The following is a 16078-nucleotide window of genomic DNA, read 5'->3' on the forward strand; positions in this document are numbered from 1 at the left end:
TTTTAAAATGTTACGGTAACTTTTTATTTAGTTAGCCAAATATTTTACATTTTTCACTATTGTTAATCTTAATATGACAAATGATTTGCATTAAAGTTTTTGTAATACAGTGTTTTATCTTTTGGAAATACATATATTCAAGCGGGGAAAGCTCTAGAGAAACTTCACTATGACTTTTATAAAACAGTCAACTGAAGAGTAAATACATGATTTACATTTCAAAGGAATTGTAATTACTGTACAATTGACAACACAATACTCATAGGACTACAGAAGAATACTATATATTTCAGGGCATTTACATTTTATTTAAATGGGTTAAGATGAAAAAAAATTAACGCTAATGTTGTTCCATATTCTTCACCAAATTCTCTGGTGTTTTATTATTTTCTTCCATTCATTTCTCATGTAGGTAAAGAGCTCAAGTAAAATACTCAGGGAAAAAAATCTGTAAATTATTATAATGTACCCTTTAAACAAAAGTTATTTAAATGTTTTTTTCAAAAGTTTTCCAATTAACATTAAATGTTACAAAATCAATTTTTCTTAGTCTTGATCTTGTCAGAAAAAAATAAAATTTTTTACCTCCAGTGCATAAGATCAAAATGTAGAATTGTCTGAAAACAGACTATTGCATCAAGCCGAAAGATTTTATCAATAAGACTTAACGTACATAAACTTACATTGTGGTTATAAAGGACATTCTTTCTGACGTTATACAATAAGTTACCATTTGGATACACAAGGATACAATGTGATATAATTATACGTTATACAGTTTGGCAAATTTTTATTACAATATTAAAGTAGTTCAAGAAGACTGAATATAGCTGAACCTTTACAGTTTAAATGCATATGGCTAAAGTATAAAGTTTAAAGCAGTATCTTATTAACATTCAGTTTAATGACTTCTATGGTAGATTTTAAAGGCACAAAAGAGAAGGACTAAACATATTTTGCAAAAAAATACAGAATCAATTTATAAAAGTGCAGACCTTCAGAATTCCATGATAACAAAAATATTTTGAAAGCAATTTCTTTCTGGAATAATTTAGTCACTTTTGCCAGAGAATCTATTAAAGTGTATGATATTTTTGTATAGAAAATTCCTAAGTATATACTAGGATTTTTAAAACCTTATTTCTACTATTAATATTAGAATGTCTCAAACTGTTGGTCACAGAAGAAAAGGATACAATATGTGCACCATCCTGTCCCAATTTATCAATAAATTTGGCTTAAGACTTTGCTAGCAATTGAATAATGCACAAAAAGCAAAATATAGTAGCACAAGCATTTGCTTAATAGTTAGGAAAAAAAATAACATGAATATATTGCAGCCTCCAGAGTTTTAGAGGTATGTTGGTTTGTTCATAAATTTCAGTCTTTATCTGTCACTGTAATTATGGTCAGTTCCATCTTGCATTAAGACCATTTTTCTATTTGCAATTAAGGCATCTAATGTACATATCTTTTTTTTCACACCTGTACATTATAGAGACAGTACTGCCAGATGATATTTGAGTATTTCAAAAGAAATCTTAGTTATTTTCAAATTTGGCATACGGATTTTCCTCTTTAAACAAGCCTGAAAGAAAAAAAAATACATATTTAGAACATTAAAAATATCAGTGTTATGTGGCAAAGTCTAAAAGGCAGTGGAACAGAGGCTGGCTTTGTCCTGAAGTCCTTCCAGATCACCAGAAGGTAAATGCTACCACCACGACCCCAAGTGTTTTCATACCCCCTTTCTTTTAGCTAGAAGCAAGACTTAAAACTTCTTATTGTGCTGGGCACTTTTATGTTATACATGCCAGTTCTTTCCTTGGCTTCCAAAATGAAGTCAGGAGACCCATGTAATAAAATCCAGTGTTAAGACTTAAGAGAGCTGAAGAGACGGGTTTCCTCCAAAGGACAAGAAGAAATCTTAAGCTCTGCTTTCTAGCTATTGGCTACTAAAAATGAAGACCACAATAGGTTATAACTGTCAGAAACAGGATTTAGAGAACCTTAAACAGATACCAGATAGTAACCAGAAGAGATTAGGAATGTAGATATGGGCATGCAAGGATAGTGAAAGGTTGCTGCAGAGGGCCAGCAACCAAGTAGTGAAGAAAAGGATGCCTCATAAATTTAACAGAGAGGCAGCACTGAGGACTTTGGACAGATCATGGAAGAAGGCACCTGTACAAAATCTCACTCTCTTGCTATCAGTAGATCTTTGCCAGCACATGAGGTCAGCAGAGAAGACAGCAGTGCATTGGCTGGAATCAACAAACAAGTGATTTTGCTGGGAAAGGAGTAAAGTATGACAAACTTACAGCAGAAATGCTCTTAAAGATTAAAATAGGACAGAGATGATAGATTTAAAATTATTAAAGTATTAATTAAGTATTTAGTAGAAAGACACAGATTAAAAAACAAAACAAGGTACAGAAATATGGGACCTCAAAACAGAAAACAGACTAACATGCAAAACAAAGTTATAACATAGATTAAAATTAAGAATATCAAGATAAAATAAGGCCATAGTAATTAGTAGGAAATACATAAGACAAAGTAAGAATAAGGTAGAAAAAAATAAAACAATTAAGCAGGTTTCATGTAATTTATGGCGTATCTTTTTATTATTGCAATAAACATTTTCCAATAAAAGTGGGAGTGTTTTGCTTGAATCCATACCATCCCTGAACCTACAATAGTCAATATTTAATAATTCAGACTGCAGATGTAATGATATGGTAATGTAAGAAAAAAGAAATTGCTCAACATCTTCAAATTAGCAACTTGTTTTTCAACAATTGTTAAACATTTCTTACAGTTGATATTTATATCTACTGTGTAAAATAGTTTTTTCAAGTATATGCATTTTCAGTTGCAAAGAAATTATCATGTATTTTATAATTCTGAATATCGTTTAATATGTATATGAAATATGTTATACATTCTTTAGATAAGACACTAAACAACACTTCAAAGTCCATATCATAATCACTGAAACACAAATACTGAAACCAGTCGGTATACACCCTTCTTACTATGTCAAATAACAATGCAATTGTTTTCCTCCACCCCTTTCAAATTCAGCTTTAGAGGAATCAAGAAGTATCAGTCACGAAAGGAAGAATATACTCCTGAAAACTATTTTGGGGCTTTATACCCAGATCCCACCAATATGTTAAACAACATTCTTTGTAACAAAAATATCATGACATAAGATAGTTTACGGTAAAAGTAAAGGTTCCCTTCGCACATATGTGCTAGTCGTTCCCAACTCTAGGGGATGGTGCTCATCCCCATTTCAAAGGCAAAGAGCCAGCGCTGTCCTAAGACGTCTCCGTCGTCATGTGGCTGGCATGACTTAACGCCAAAGGCACACGGAACGCTGTTACCTTCCCTACAAAGGTGGTTCCTATTTTTCTACTTGCATTTTTACGTGCTTTCAAACTGCTAGATTGGCAGCAACTAGGACAAGTAACGGGATCTCACTCCGTTATGCAGCGCTAGGGATTCGAACTACCGAACTGCCGACCTTTCTGATTGACAAGCTCAGCGGCTTAGCCACCAGGCTTTACTTTAAAAAGATATAAAATATAGTACACATTACCATATTTTTTCCGGATTTCATCATGTCTAGTTTTCATCTCTGCTCTCCTGTATGAAAGATCAAGCATGTTATTTTATGGAAGAAAGAGGAGGAAGTCCAAATGAATTACCCTTTATCTAGCAAATAACAAAAATAAATAAATAGAAGTATAATGGGTTAGAATTATAATATAGTCTGGACAATTACCGGAAAACCTCTCCACATGCTAGTGAAGAGGGAAAAATGTTCCAGTCAAGCATCAAAATAATGTAATGAAAACTGTCGGGTAAGCATATTTAATGCAGAGATTTTCCAAAAGTTTCATTTAATCTGATCAGCACAAAACTAGTTCCACAATTTCAGTCCAAATATGTTTTGTTAGTTGCGAAGTTGTGTCTGACCCATCATGACCCCATGACAATGTTCCTCCAGGCCTTCCTGTCCTCTACCATCCTCTGGAGTCCATTTAAGCTGTCCAAATAAAAAAGCTGCCCATTTTAAAAAGTCCAAATATAGACTATCCTATAATGCCTATTCTGAACATTTTACATTCGGTACAACCCTAATACTAAATTTAAAAAAAAAATACATTTGTGTCCGAATCATTTTAAAAAATGGAAGGAACGTTGGTCCTACCTGAATGTTCTTCTCAGTGTGGCACAGGATGGTCCAGGAGTGTGTTGTTCAATCCTTATTTGCCCAAGAGACTGAGTCAGAATTTAAGCCACGCCTCCAGCTTCCTCTGTTATTACCGAATTCCGAGTAGGTGCAGCTCCACTTAGAGAAACGAAAGAACAGGCCCTGCCCACAGCATTAGTAGCCCCCAGGGGCCCGGACCTAACCAAAAACAATAACTAGGGTGGAACCTGGACTGTCCTGCGCCACGCTGAGAAGAACGCTCAGGTAGGACCAACGTTGCTTCTCCAGCTGATGGCGCAGGTGGGTCCAGGAGTGGGACATAACAAAACGGCAGTCCCTAGGGCGGGAACTCACTGGTTCGTGGTACCCGAGGGCGCATGTACTCCTTGCAGCACCCTATGCCCAAATGATGCCTCCGCAGATGCGAACACATCCAATCTATAGTGCTTAATGAAAGGTGAGGGGGAAACCGACGTTGCAGCTCTACAAAGTCTCCTATCGGAGCCTGAGCGTTCCACGCGGCAGTTGTGGCCACACTCCTAGTTGAATGAGCTATTATCCCCTGCGGCATCGGCTTGCCCTTTGCCTCATAAGCTCTGACAATACAAGTTCGCAACCAGCATCCAATAGTAGAAGAGGACACCCGTGAACCCATGGCAGAAAGCTGAAAAGAGACAAATAATGCCTGTTTTACTGTGGGGCACCGTTCTCCTTATGTAAATATGGAGGGCCCTCCGCACGTCCAGCTTGTGCCAGGATTTCTCCTGTCTATGAGAGGGGTTGGGACAGAAGTCCAGCAAAATTAACTCCTGAGCCCTATGAAAGTCGGAGTTTATCTTTGGGATAAAGGCGGGATCAAGCCTCAGAACCACCGTGTTAGGCTGGAAAATACAAAGGTCTTCGCTGACAGAGAGGGCACCTAACTCTGAAATCCTCCTAGCCGACATGATATTGATTAGGAAAACCACCTTTAATGTGAGGAAATGCAAGGACACAGTCCTTAGTGGTTCAAAAGGAGGATCCACTAGGGCCAGGAAGACCATGGACAAATCCCAAGATGGGAACCTGTGAACTACCGGGGGCCGAAGATTTCCCGCCCCCGTAGAAACCTCTTCACCACTGGATGACGGCCCAAGCTCTCCCGTCTGTACAAGACCAGGACAGTCAACAGGGCCGAGACTTGTCTCCGAAGTGTGTTATGGGCTAGCCCCCTATCGAGCCCATCCTGAAGGAAGTCCAGGATATTCGGGAGCGAGGGACGTTTGGGGTCCAAATGTGCCTTACGGCACCAAGTACAAAAAATGGACCACGTGGCATTATAAATCCTGGTCGTGGCAGGGTGTCTGGATGCCACGATGGTTCGTATCACCTGTGAGGAGAACCTACCCTCTCTCAGGATCTCCCTCTCAAATAACAGTCAACTGGAGCCATTGCGGCTCCGGATGGACCAGGACCCCCTGGCGTAGGGATATTTTCTCCTGCGGGATTCTCCAGGGTTTGGCAATGGACAGACCTAACAGGTCCATGAACCAAGGCCTGTGTGGCCAGTATGGGGCGACCATGATTACCTCCGCCCCTTCCTTAACTATCTTTCCCAACACCCCTGGAATCAGTGGTAGGGGAGGAACGTATAAAGCAGACCTGGGGGCCACCTGCTGTGTAGGGCATTACTCCCCTCTGCTCCCCGAGTCGGGAACTGCGTGAAAAACCTGGGGAGCTGGGCATTTTCCGGAGACGTGAAGAGGTCTACCACTGGCCATCTGAATCTCCTGCAGATCAATCCGAACAGTTCTGGTTCCAGCTGCCAGTCCGTCTGGTCCACCGTGGCACTGCTGAGCCAGTCCGCCTGGTGGTTGGCGTCTCCGGATATGTGTTCTGCCTTGATGGACAACAGGTGCCTCTCCGTCCAATGGCCCAAGCGCTGAGATTCCACCCAGAGGGCTCTGGAGTGAATCCCCCCACTGCCTGTTCACATGCGCCTTCATGGCCACGTTGTCCGTCAGGAGTAGGACGTGTCTTTGCTCTACAAGGGCCTGAAAGTGTCGAAGGGCCAGATGAGCCACACGCAGCTCTAGTCAGTTTATGTTATGTGTAAGGTCCCGAGGGGACCACCGAGCCTGGGCCAGCTATGTCCCCAACGATGTTCCCTAGCCATAAATGCTCGCATCTGTGGTCAGGGTAAGTCTCTCCGGCTCCCTGAACCCACACCCTCTGGCTAATGCTGGTGAAGTCCACCACCTCAGGGAGAGCCTCACGTGGGGAGGGGGTACTCGAACCTGGAAAGACGAGGCGCTGCGCTTGCTCCTTTGGTACGGGAGAAAGAACCAGTGGAGGGTTCTAGCATGGAGCCTCACCCATGGAACAAGATCTATGTATGAAATCATCTTCCCCAACAACTGGGATAAAGTAACTATGGGTACACGCCGTTCTCTCTGCACCTGGTTGACCAGTTTTACCAGGCTAGCCTTACAATCCTGGGACAAGAACACCATGCCGTAGGAGGAATCTATGATCGCTCCCAAATGCAACTGTCTGGTAGATGGTCGCATGTGGCTCTTCTGGAAGTTTACTGAGAACCCATACTTCTGTAGGGTCTCCACCGTTAGATTTAGATCTTGTAGGACCTTTCCGGTGACTCCGCCTGGAGGAGGATATCATCTAAATAACCATGAAGCCTGATGGGAACACTTCTGAGATGGGCAGCCAGAGCTGCCAGGACCTTCGTAAAAGTCCTGGGCGCCGAGGCAAAGCCGAAGGGAAGAGCCCTACACTGGTAGTGTTCACCAGCGTAGGACAATCTAAGGAACTTCATCCTGCATCCTCTTGCCTGGAGGGAGCTTGCTTCACCAGTGGAGGAGGATCCTGTGGGGAATCCTTTCTCTTTTTGGAGCTCTTCGAAGGAGCTGCAGAAGTCGCCCCAGAGCTACTTTCACTGCGGGAATCAGCCATGGTCTTGTAGCAAACTCTCTGCCCAAGGCCACACCTGACCAGTTCAGCAACCAATACAGTGAAAAACTCCTGTTGTTAATCTGCGACTGACCTCACTGGAGCCTGCAGTCGCAATGAGCCTCTTGGCAGAGAAAAAAGGGGAAACAAAATGGCCACCAACCATGTGACTCCCCCCGGAGGTTCAACAAAATGGCCACTACCTCATGGCCACTAACAAAATGGCTGCTACCACAAGGACCTTCCCAATATGGCCACCGCCCAAGAACCTCTCCCATAAATGGCCGCCCCCATACACGAATGAGAAGCCTCCGGACAAAACAAATGGTGCGGGTGAGCAAACGGCCCCAAGATCATCCGGTCGGCCGCACAGCCCTCCGCAATTCACAGCCAGCGCCGATCACGCTCTGTCATTCCAGACCATTTGCAGCTACGCGGGAACGCCGGCGTGCCACACACGCACTCCTCGCACTCGCAGCCTAGATGTCCGCCCGCTGCAGCCCCTGAGAGCCAGCGGCAATGCAGGATAACCTCCCTGGCCTGCTCACAAGCCAGTAATCGGAAGCAATTTAAACAGAGCCGCAATGGACTCCGATGGCCGGCCCAGCCGGAGCTTGCCTGCGAGGAACCTGGGACCTCCAGCAGGGTCTAGCCCATACAATTAGCTACTCTAGCACAAGCAGGCAGAAGAAAAAAACTTGAGCCAAGTTCAAACACCTTCCATCCAGTAGTGACATCAAATTAATTAAAAGAAATTTTTTTCAAACTATTCTAGGAAAGAAAACCAATTTTCACTAGCAGCAAATGTTTTTTACATCTCTTTTCGGGCAAGACTGAGTTGGAATTGGATATTAGCAGAGGAAGCTGGAGGCGTGGCTCAAATTCTGATTCAGTCTCTTGAGCAAATAAGGATTGAACAACGCACTCCTGGACCCTCCTGCGCCATCAGCTGGAGAACTGAAGACTGTTCTATACTGAGAACATGAAGGGGGCAAGAACTGAGGTGAGACAGAGATGCAAATATAGCTAACCATTTATTTTTAACATTGCACTAACAGTAGAACAGCTCAGTGACAGACAAGCTGATCGCCCTTCTGACAGCGCCTTTTATACTCGGCTGTCAGATGGGACAACCAATCAGGTTTGAGCTCGGCTCCCACTAGGAGAGTGGACCAGAGTGAGAACTTGGAACACAACAGAGACTTACCTGTATTAAGGTAATTTCCCCTAAAAGATGCATTTAGAAAATGAGGTGCTTTATACCCAGCTTACATGTCTAATTTTAAAGTTCAGGAATACTTTGAATAATGTAGAATCCTTTATGCAAGAATTTTGCTTTTAAAAAAAACCTTCACATTTTCAAACTTTTTATTTATTACTATATAGGTGTAAAAAAGATCTAGGAATGGCACTGATAATTCTGACAGATTTTACAGATATATTACCATGCACATATGCAGTTAATCTAGTTTGGAATTTTCATATAATTCATCATATATGGGCACCTTGGACTCCTACAATGAGACCTTATACATCTGTGCTTAGTGTTCTACGCAGACATCTTCCAGAATGGTAAACAGTGGGATAAAGGCAGGGACATCAGCAATTACTGGGAAGGTAGAAAGAGTAAAAATCAGGGAAAGGGTGAGTAGGTGAATCATGCTTGGATTCAAATGAAACTGCAGCTATGGGAAGGAAAATGGTGGGAAAATTGGCAGGCAGGCTGGATCACAGGAGGAGTGGAGTAATGGAAAAGGAAAGGAGGGAAAACCACGCTGGATTTTGTCTTATCAGAAATTGTTACAAGTTTTGCTTTGGTCAAATGGGAAACAGTTTGGACAAACATTCAATCATATTCAAGTTTGCTTCACTCACAAGGAAAAACACTTCCTTTTTTGTGCACACTCCTATTTATCATGTCTGTGCAAAACTTCAAGAAAAAATCCAATTGTGAAGCAAACTTTATTTCATGATTTGCATGAAATGACCCATAGACTAGAAAAAGCAAGCCCGACTGGCGTCCATAAACTAGAAAGAACGCACCTTTCTTCCTGCCGAACTCTCCTTTGCTCTCTTTCCCTGGAAGCCTTTTCATCCTCTTTATCGGTCCTGTTTAAATTAGGGTTGCAAACAGATTGCAATATGTCATTATTCCATATTACGAACTCATCAAACCATTAAAAAAATTAACCAAAAATAGACTCCCATTAAGGTATCCAGGTAAGATTCTATGGCTGATTAAATGTCTCTGAAGGAACAGAAAGGGCATTGAGGGAGTGAATGGCACCAGTGGTGACTTCTGGCTGGCAACATATTTAGAAACACTTTCTTAATCACTTAATCAGATACAATAAATATACAGTTGAAAAAGTCTTTGAAATCAGCAGGATAAAGAAAACGGTCACCTACTGAGCCAGCACTCCTTCCAAATTACAGAAAATAAAGCAAAAAGGAAAATAATATTTTAAACACTTTTAAAACAAAGCAAAATATTTTGATTAAGAGAGAGAGAAATAAATAAAGGGAATGGTATGGTACGAATGTAAAAAGATTAATATTCTGATGAAAGTGCTTTTGGTGCTATTTGAAATTGATTAAATAAATAGACCAGAAATCCCATATCTTTGTGGGAATGAAAATTGTTCAACATCCAAGATAAAAGGCAGTGGGATTTACGAAACATGATGCTAAGTGTAATGTGAGATCAATTGTGTCTTTTAGAAATATAGAAAAATAGACTGAACTAAAACCTTAAGGATATAGATATGTAGGGTTGAAGCTATTTGCATGGGACCAACACTGACAAAGGGGATTTATGCTCCAAATAAGGCTAAAATAACATTTTATAAAGGACTTATGGATAAACAAGGGGTCAGCAACCTTAAACACTCAAAGAGCCATTTGGACCCGTTTCCCACCGAAAAGAAAACACCTGGAGTCACAAAACGCTTCCGATGCCTGACAATTTCTGGAGTGGCCACAAAACTAGCATATGTAGTTGAATTAAACATTCTGTTTTCTTCTGAAACTTTTATTTTCTTGGATTTATCCATGCTTGGCCTACCGAGAGTCGAAAAGCTCAATAAATTGTGTGCCGGCAGGTGTCACACATTGGTGGTTGTGACGCATATTTTGAGTGACAGGGAGCCGCAGCAGAGGGATGAAATAACCACATGTGGCTCCAGAGTGGCAGGTTGCTGATCCCTGGGATAAACTAACCAACTTACCATCTGAAAGCTGGTTTTTAATGGGAGATTGGAATGGTGTAATGTGTCCACAAAAAGATTGATTTTTTGAGAAAGATAATAAAATGACACAAGGTAAATTACCAAGAGTTTTTTTTAAAAAAAATATGGACAACTTAGAATTGTGGATGCATGGAGATACAAAAATGGTGGTGCAAAAGAATATACTCATTTTTGTTCAAATACATACAGTACAGGTAGTCTTCAACTTAACAACAGTTCATTTAGTGACTGTTCAAAGTTACAATGGTGCTGAAAAAAGGGACATGAGTATTTTTCACACTCATGAAAGTTGCAGCATCCCTATGGTCACATGATCAAAATCCAGATGGTCGGCAACCGGTTCATATTTATGACCATTGCAATGTCCTTGGATCATGTGATCAGCTTTTGCAACCTTCTGGCAAGCAGAGTCAATGGGGAAGCTAGAGTCACTGAACAACAGTGTGACTAATTTAACAACTGCAGTGATTCACTTAACAACTGAGGCACAAAAGGTCGTAAAATGGGACAAAATTAACAACAAATGTTGCACTTAGCAACATAAATTTTGAGCTCAATTGTGATCGTAACTCAAGGACAACCTGTAGATCTTTCTCAAGAATTGAAGAATTTGGTCACTATTCTTCAAAGAGTAGAGATACTGCCAAAGATCTTTTCAGGCACAACCCAGCACTCATTAGCACTTAAAAAATCAGTTCTTTCAAAGGGAGGTTAAATGAAACATTGTTTTAGAAAGCAGCTGTAATGGATGTTAAAAGAATATTTAATAATCTTAATAAAGGTACAGACATAAAGACAGTTTGGGGCACAAGCACAGCTTTTATGAGGGGACATTTTATATAACAAAAGCAGCAGCTCTTCCAAAAAAGAGACAAAGAAAAAAAGCAATTTTAGATAATAATCTTACGAGGGTAAATTATAAATTTTATCTACTTCTTTGTAACTTAAGGAGGATCCACAGTGCTTAGAATGCATTATTGGAGGCTGACTCTGTCCACTGCCAGATGTTTGATCCTGACCAGTTTAAGGTTGGCTGAGCCTTCCATCCTTCTGGGGTCAGTAAAATGAGGACTCAAGATTATTCCGGGCAATAGCTGTCTCTGTAAACTGCTTAGAGAGGGCTGTAAAGCACTGTGAAGCCGTATGTAAGTCTAAGTGCTATTGCCATTTTTCATTTGTCTCTCTCTCTTTTTTTTTACTCATTACTCCTCTTTCAAAATTTGTATTTCTATTCTTTTAAAAATAACTTTAATAAAAAGTATAGTAAAACATATTGCTATTTTAATATAAAATTCTCCCAAAGCCATTTGATACTTGCTTTCTGTTCTTTTTTTTTCTGCAGCAGAAACAGCAACAGATGAAAATTGAGAGAAGGATTATTCCTCCCACTACGGACATGGCAATGATCAGTGCTTCAAAATTCACTGAAATATTTAAACACAAAAAAAGTTAAGTGTGGAAACTAACTGCCAAAGAAATATTCATTTAGTCAATTTAGAGTCCTAATTGTTTATTTAAAAAGACAAATTATTTCAAGCAAAGATTGAAAGCTTGTATCTCGAGGAATCAATATTCGAGAAGTTTCATACAAATGAGTTATAAGGAGGCAAATTAAAGCCCCCCCCCCCGCAGAAAAAGAATTGAATATATTTAGTGGCAGCTGGTTTCCCCCCATCCAAATTTTAATTCTCATAGTCATGAATGTAAAATTTGAAATGGGGGGGGGGGGAAATCAGCTGCCACTAAGATTTCCCCTCCCCCCAATTTTTTAAACTCTTATAGACATGAATATAAACTTTCAAAATCAGAAGCTGCATATTTTCTTGTTACCAAATGATGCAGTCAAGCAGAGAATGATACGGTGCAATCATATTGTTTTAATTAATTAGTTAGATTTTTATCCAGCCTGTATTATTTTATAAATAATTCAAGGTGGTGAACATACCTAATAATCCTTCCTCCTCCTATTTTCTCCATAATAGCAACCCCGTGAGATGGGTTAAAATTGTGAGAATGGTCCAAAGTCATCCAGCTGGCTTTCATGCCTTAGGCAGGACAACAACTCAGTTGTCTGGTTTCTAGGCCAGTATTTTAACCAATACACCAGACTGACTATGTTTGCAATTCCTTATACAATCACCACAGGCTTAGTATTTATATTGATTAGTGATTGATAAATTTTTAATCCATTAAATATTTGTATGATACAACTGGGAGATACTGATACTAAAAGAGGTTTTGAAACCCATGGAAATTTGAACTGTACATGTTACAAAGAAACTGTAAGCTTCTGTTAAGAAGTTAATCCTACAAGATTTTACAGTACTATGAAATATTTGCAGGAGGAAAGGTATTGTCTGAAACATAACATGCTAATGACAACTAAAAGAAAATTTCTTGAGTGAACTTACCCCAACATACGCCCCAGCGTGCAAAGCTCAGCTGACAAAGAGAACTTGGAGGGAGGATATTTCGAACAGGATACTCCACACATTTTTTGCTGCTGCTGCACCATAAACACTGGAAGAAAAAAATGTAATTAAATAACACAAGTTAAGAGAGATTGCAGAAGTCAATTAATAAATGAATCAGTGCTTTATTATGCATTACAAAAAAAATGGGGGGGATGTTGTTTCTGTCACGTGCTTGAAGAAGCATGCTAGTCAAAGAATAATAAAAACAAACAGTAGAATAATATTTATAACAATACAATAACGAATCACAATTGTCATCACCATAGTATGGCATTTAACTCAGATACATTCTGTTTTTAAAAAGCAAGTTTTACTAGCCTTCTGTATTTCAGAAATGGGGTCAAAGCTCCATTTCTGGTGGCAAGACATTTTATAATAAGGGAGCTTCAGCAGAAAATGGTCACTTCTAAAGTCCTGTCATGTCTGATTGGGAACCCTCAGTAGATATCCCAGGTTGCCATGCCTTGAGAAGGTTTTATTTCAGTAAGTAATCTGGAAGAAAAAGGGATGTGGTGGCTCAGTGGTTGAAACGATTAGCTTGTCGATCAAAAGGTCAGCAGTTGAGTGGTTCGAATCCCTAGTGCTACATAATGGGGTGAACTCCCATTACTTGTCCTGGCTTCTGCCTACCTAGCAGTTTGAAAGCACGTAAAAAATGCAAGTAGAAAAATAGGGACTACTTTGGTGGGAAAGTAACAGCGTTCTGTGCGTCTTCAGCATTTAGTCATGCCCGCCACATGACCACAGAGACGTCTTCAGACAGCGGTGGCTCTTCGGCTTTGAAACGGAGATGAGCACCATCCCCTAGAGTTGGGAACGACTAGCATATATGTGCAAGGGTAACCTTTACCAAGTTGTTCAGGCTTCAACTATGTAGTCTGTGGACTATCACCAGCACCTTGAATTATGCTCAGAAATCAACTTGTAATCATGGAACCAATTTTATATGGCAATAACAAGTTATCCATGCACATAGGAAGAGTGCTATCTTTGCTATAGCTGGAGTTTCTAGATGGCTTCTTTGCTATAGCTGGAGTTTCTAGATGGCTTTCAAGGGCAGGCACCTGTAGCTCAAGTCACAATAAATTATCCAAACTGTGACAAAGGATGAGTGATCTTTATTCGATAAGAACAGTCATCCGTGCTACGCTAGCTGGGCAAAGGGCTCAATGTAGATATTAAAGGAAATAAAAGAGTCAAGCCTTGTGGCATTTCAAACTGAATGCCCAATCATGGCAAAACCTTTCATCCTCCCCACCACTCCTAACTCAGAACATCCATTCAGGAAAGAGCAGAGCCACCATTGAACAGTGTCCACAGTTCCCATCCCTTTCAGTCCAGGCATCCAGAAGGCTGATATTTGTGATGCTATTGAAGACTGCTAATAAATCCAACAGGCCGCTAGGGTCATGGCCCTCATCCAGGTCCTGCCACAGGTCAGAAATGACCAATGCACTTTCTGTCCTGCACTTTTAAAAACAATTGTTTCCCCATGAAGAAAACGGGAGGCTATTCATTAAACCGATTCAGCAATGCTTCTTATCAAAATGCTGAATTTAGCACGTATTATGCCAAGGGTATTAAAGAAAAAAAAATCCAAATCAGAATTTTAAGGAAAAAGGGAGCACACAAGTGGCCATTTCGAAAAACATGATGCCTTTACTATTATGAAAAAGGTACAGAAATTTATAAACCAGAACATTTGCAAAGTAAAGAACAGAAAAGCAAATAGGTAAAAAACTTGCAAACAGCACTTAAACCGTTTGATATAAACCCACTGGATAAGCAGGATTTCTGTTAATCAGTACGAGTATTTTGTGTCCATGGAGTACAGCGAGTCCAATTAAGTTCCAGAACTGAATAATACTTTTGTCCTAATCTGGCATCAAAGGCTTTAGAAATGCTTGATTTAAGAACTTTAACTTGCAAACATACAGGCAGGCTGAACTGACAGATTAGTTAATTAAAAAGTGAGCTCTGTCAATGGTTGTTAGCTAAAACTTTAAGCAGAGCATTTCTCAATTTCCAGCAGGATTTTTGTTCAAACTTTGCCCCGTGCCTTACAAAAGTTAAGCTGCACTAGATGCTGCGCATCCTGTTTTGCGATATTCATCAAGACAGCTTTTCCACCATTGATTTTCCGGTAGTTGCAATAACTGCCATCTGTTTAAAGAATAATCTGTTCCCAAAATAAGCTGTCACTATTCGAAATACACTGATTCAAAGTTACATATTTTCCATATTTCCTGTATCATGCAGATTGCATCACTTTCCTAATGGAAATTGAAGCTTTTCATATTACGCTAATGTATACATCAGTACATTATTTGACCATTATAATTTTCAGCTTCTCATATAAGATTAGAGATTCTTCAGCTTTACACTTTTCTTTGTCGGAAACAGTACTTGTTGTGCTCACTCTGTAAAGCAATATAGACTATAAAATTAACTTCTTTGCAGTGATTTGTAGTCATTTTATCCACTTTGTCTCCATCATGTATTTCCGTTTTTGATCAAATATTTATATTTCAAATATGTATCAGTGCAGTTTATTATTGTACACAATGTTTAGTAAGCAAATCAGCTGGTACATAAACCACAGAAGAGAACAGTAAATTCTCATTTTAATGGATTAATGAGGGGAATGCTGTCTGCTATATGTAAAGATCCTTCGGATTTTGTTTGCGCACATAGCAACATTGTGCACATGTATAAAATAGCCAATTGAACTTTATGCACGTGTAAAATAGCAAAGTGTCTGCCCAATGGATCTGCTAAACTGAGTTGCAGTGCAGGCTTTACTATGACGACCATAGGAAACAAAATAATTGCTGAAGAAACTATTTTACAACTCCTATTTTATGAAATGTTAATTTTGTACAGGGGGCTTCTCTGCTCCTGTCAAACAACAAAACTATAACATTGATTCTTGGCTAGTATGGAACTTAATTTGGATTTTAAAGTATTGTTAACTTTATACATTTCAAAAAAATTATCCATTTCCATTTCAAAAGTATAAAAAGGTAGTTTAGCTCATTTTTCCAAACAATTAAAAACAATAAAACTTATTTTTTCACAATTGTAAACATGTTCTTCTTTCCTCTAGTATTTGTTTCAAATACATTTTTTAACAAGTTGATGATCTTCATTTTTCATGTTTTTGCTTTACTGTAATGCATAATCAT

General features: G+C 39.6%; 1 protein-coding gene across 1 annotated transcript in view; it reads right to left on the reverse strand.

The window, feature by feature from the left end:
• PTTG1IP (PTTG1 interacting protein) overlaps positions 1 to 16078 on the reverse strand; it is a 21060-nt gene continuing 4982 nt past the window's right edge. The window contains exons 3-7 of the mRNA XM_081954277.1: positions 12831 to 12939; positions 11738 to 11843; positions 9215 to 9280; positions 3608 to 3654; positions 1 to 1588 (exon numbers count right to left, since the gene is read on the reverse strand). Coding sequence (XP_081810403.1) covers positions 1542 to 1588; positions 3608 to 3654; positions 9215 to 9280; positions 11738 to 11843; positions 12831 to 12939 — 375 coding nt within the window. The 3' untranslated portion in view covers positions 1 to 1541. The remainder of the gene's footprint in view (positions 1589 to 3607; positions 3655 to 9214; positions 9281 to 11737; positions 11844 to 12830; positions 12940 to 16078) is intronic.

This window comes from Natrix helvetica (genome assembly GCF_964273705.1).
Source record: "Natrix helvetica genome assembly, chromosome: 5".
NCBI lineage: Eukaryota > Metazoa > Chordata > Lepidosauria > Squamata > Natricidae > Natrix > Natrix helvetica.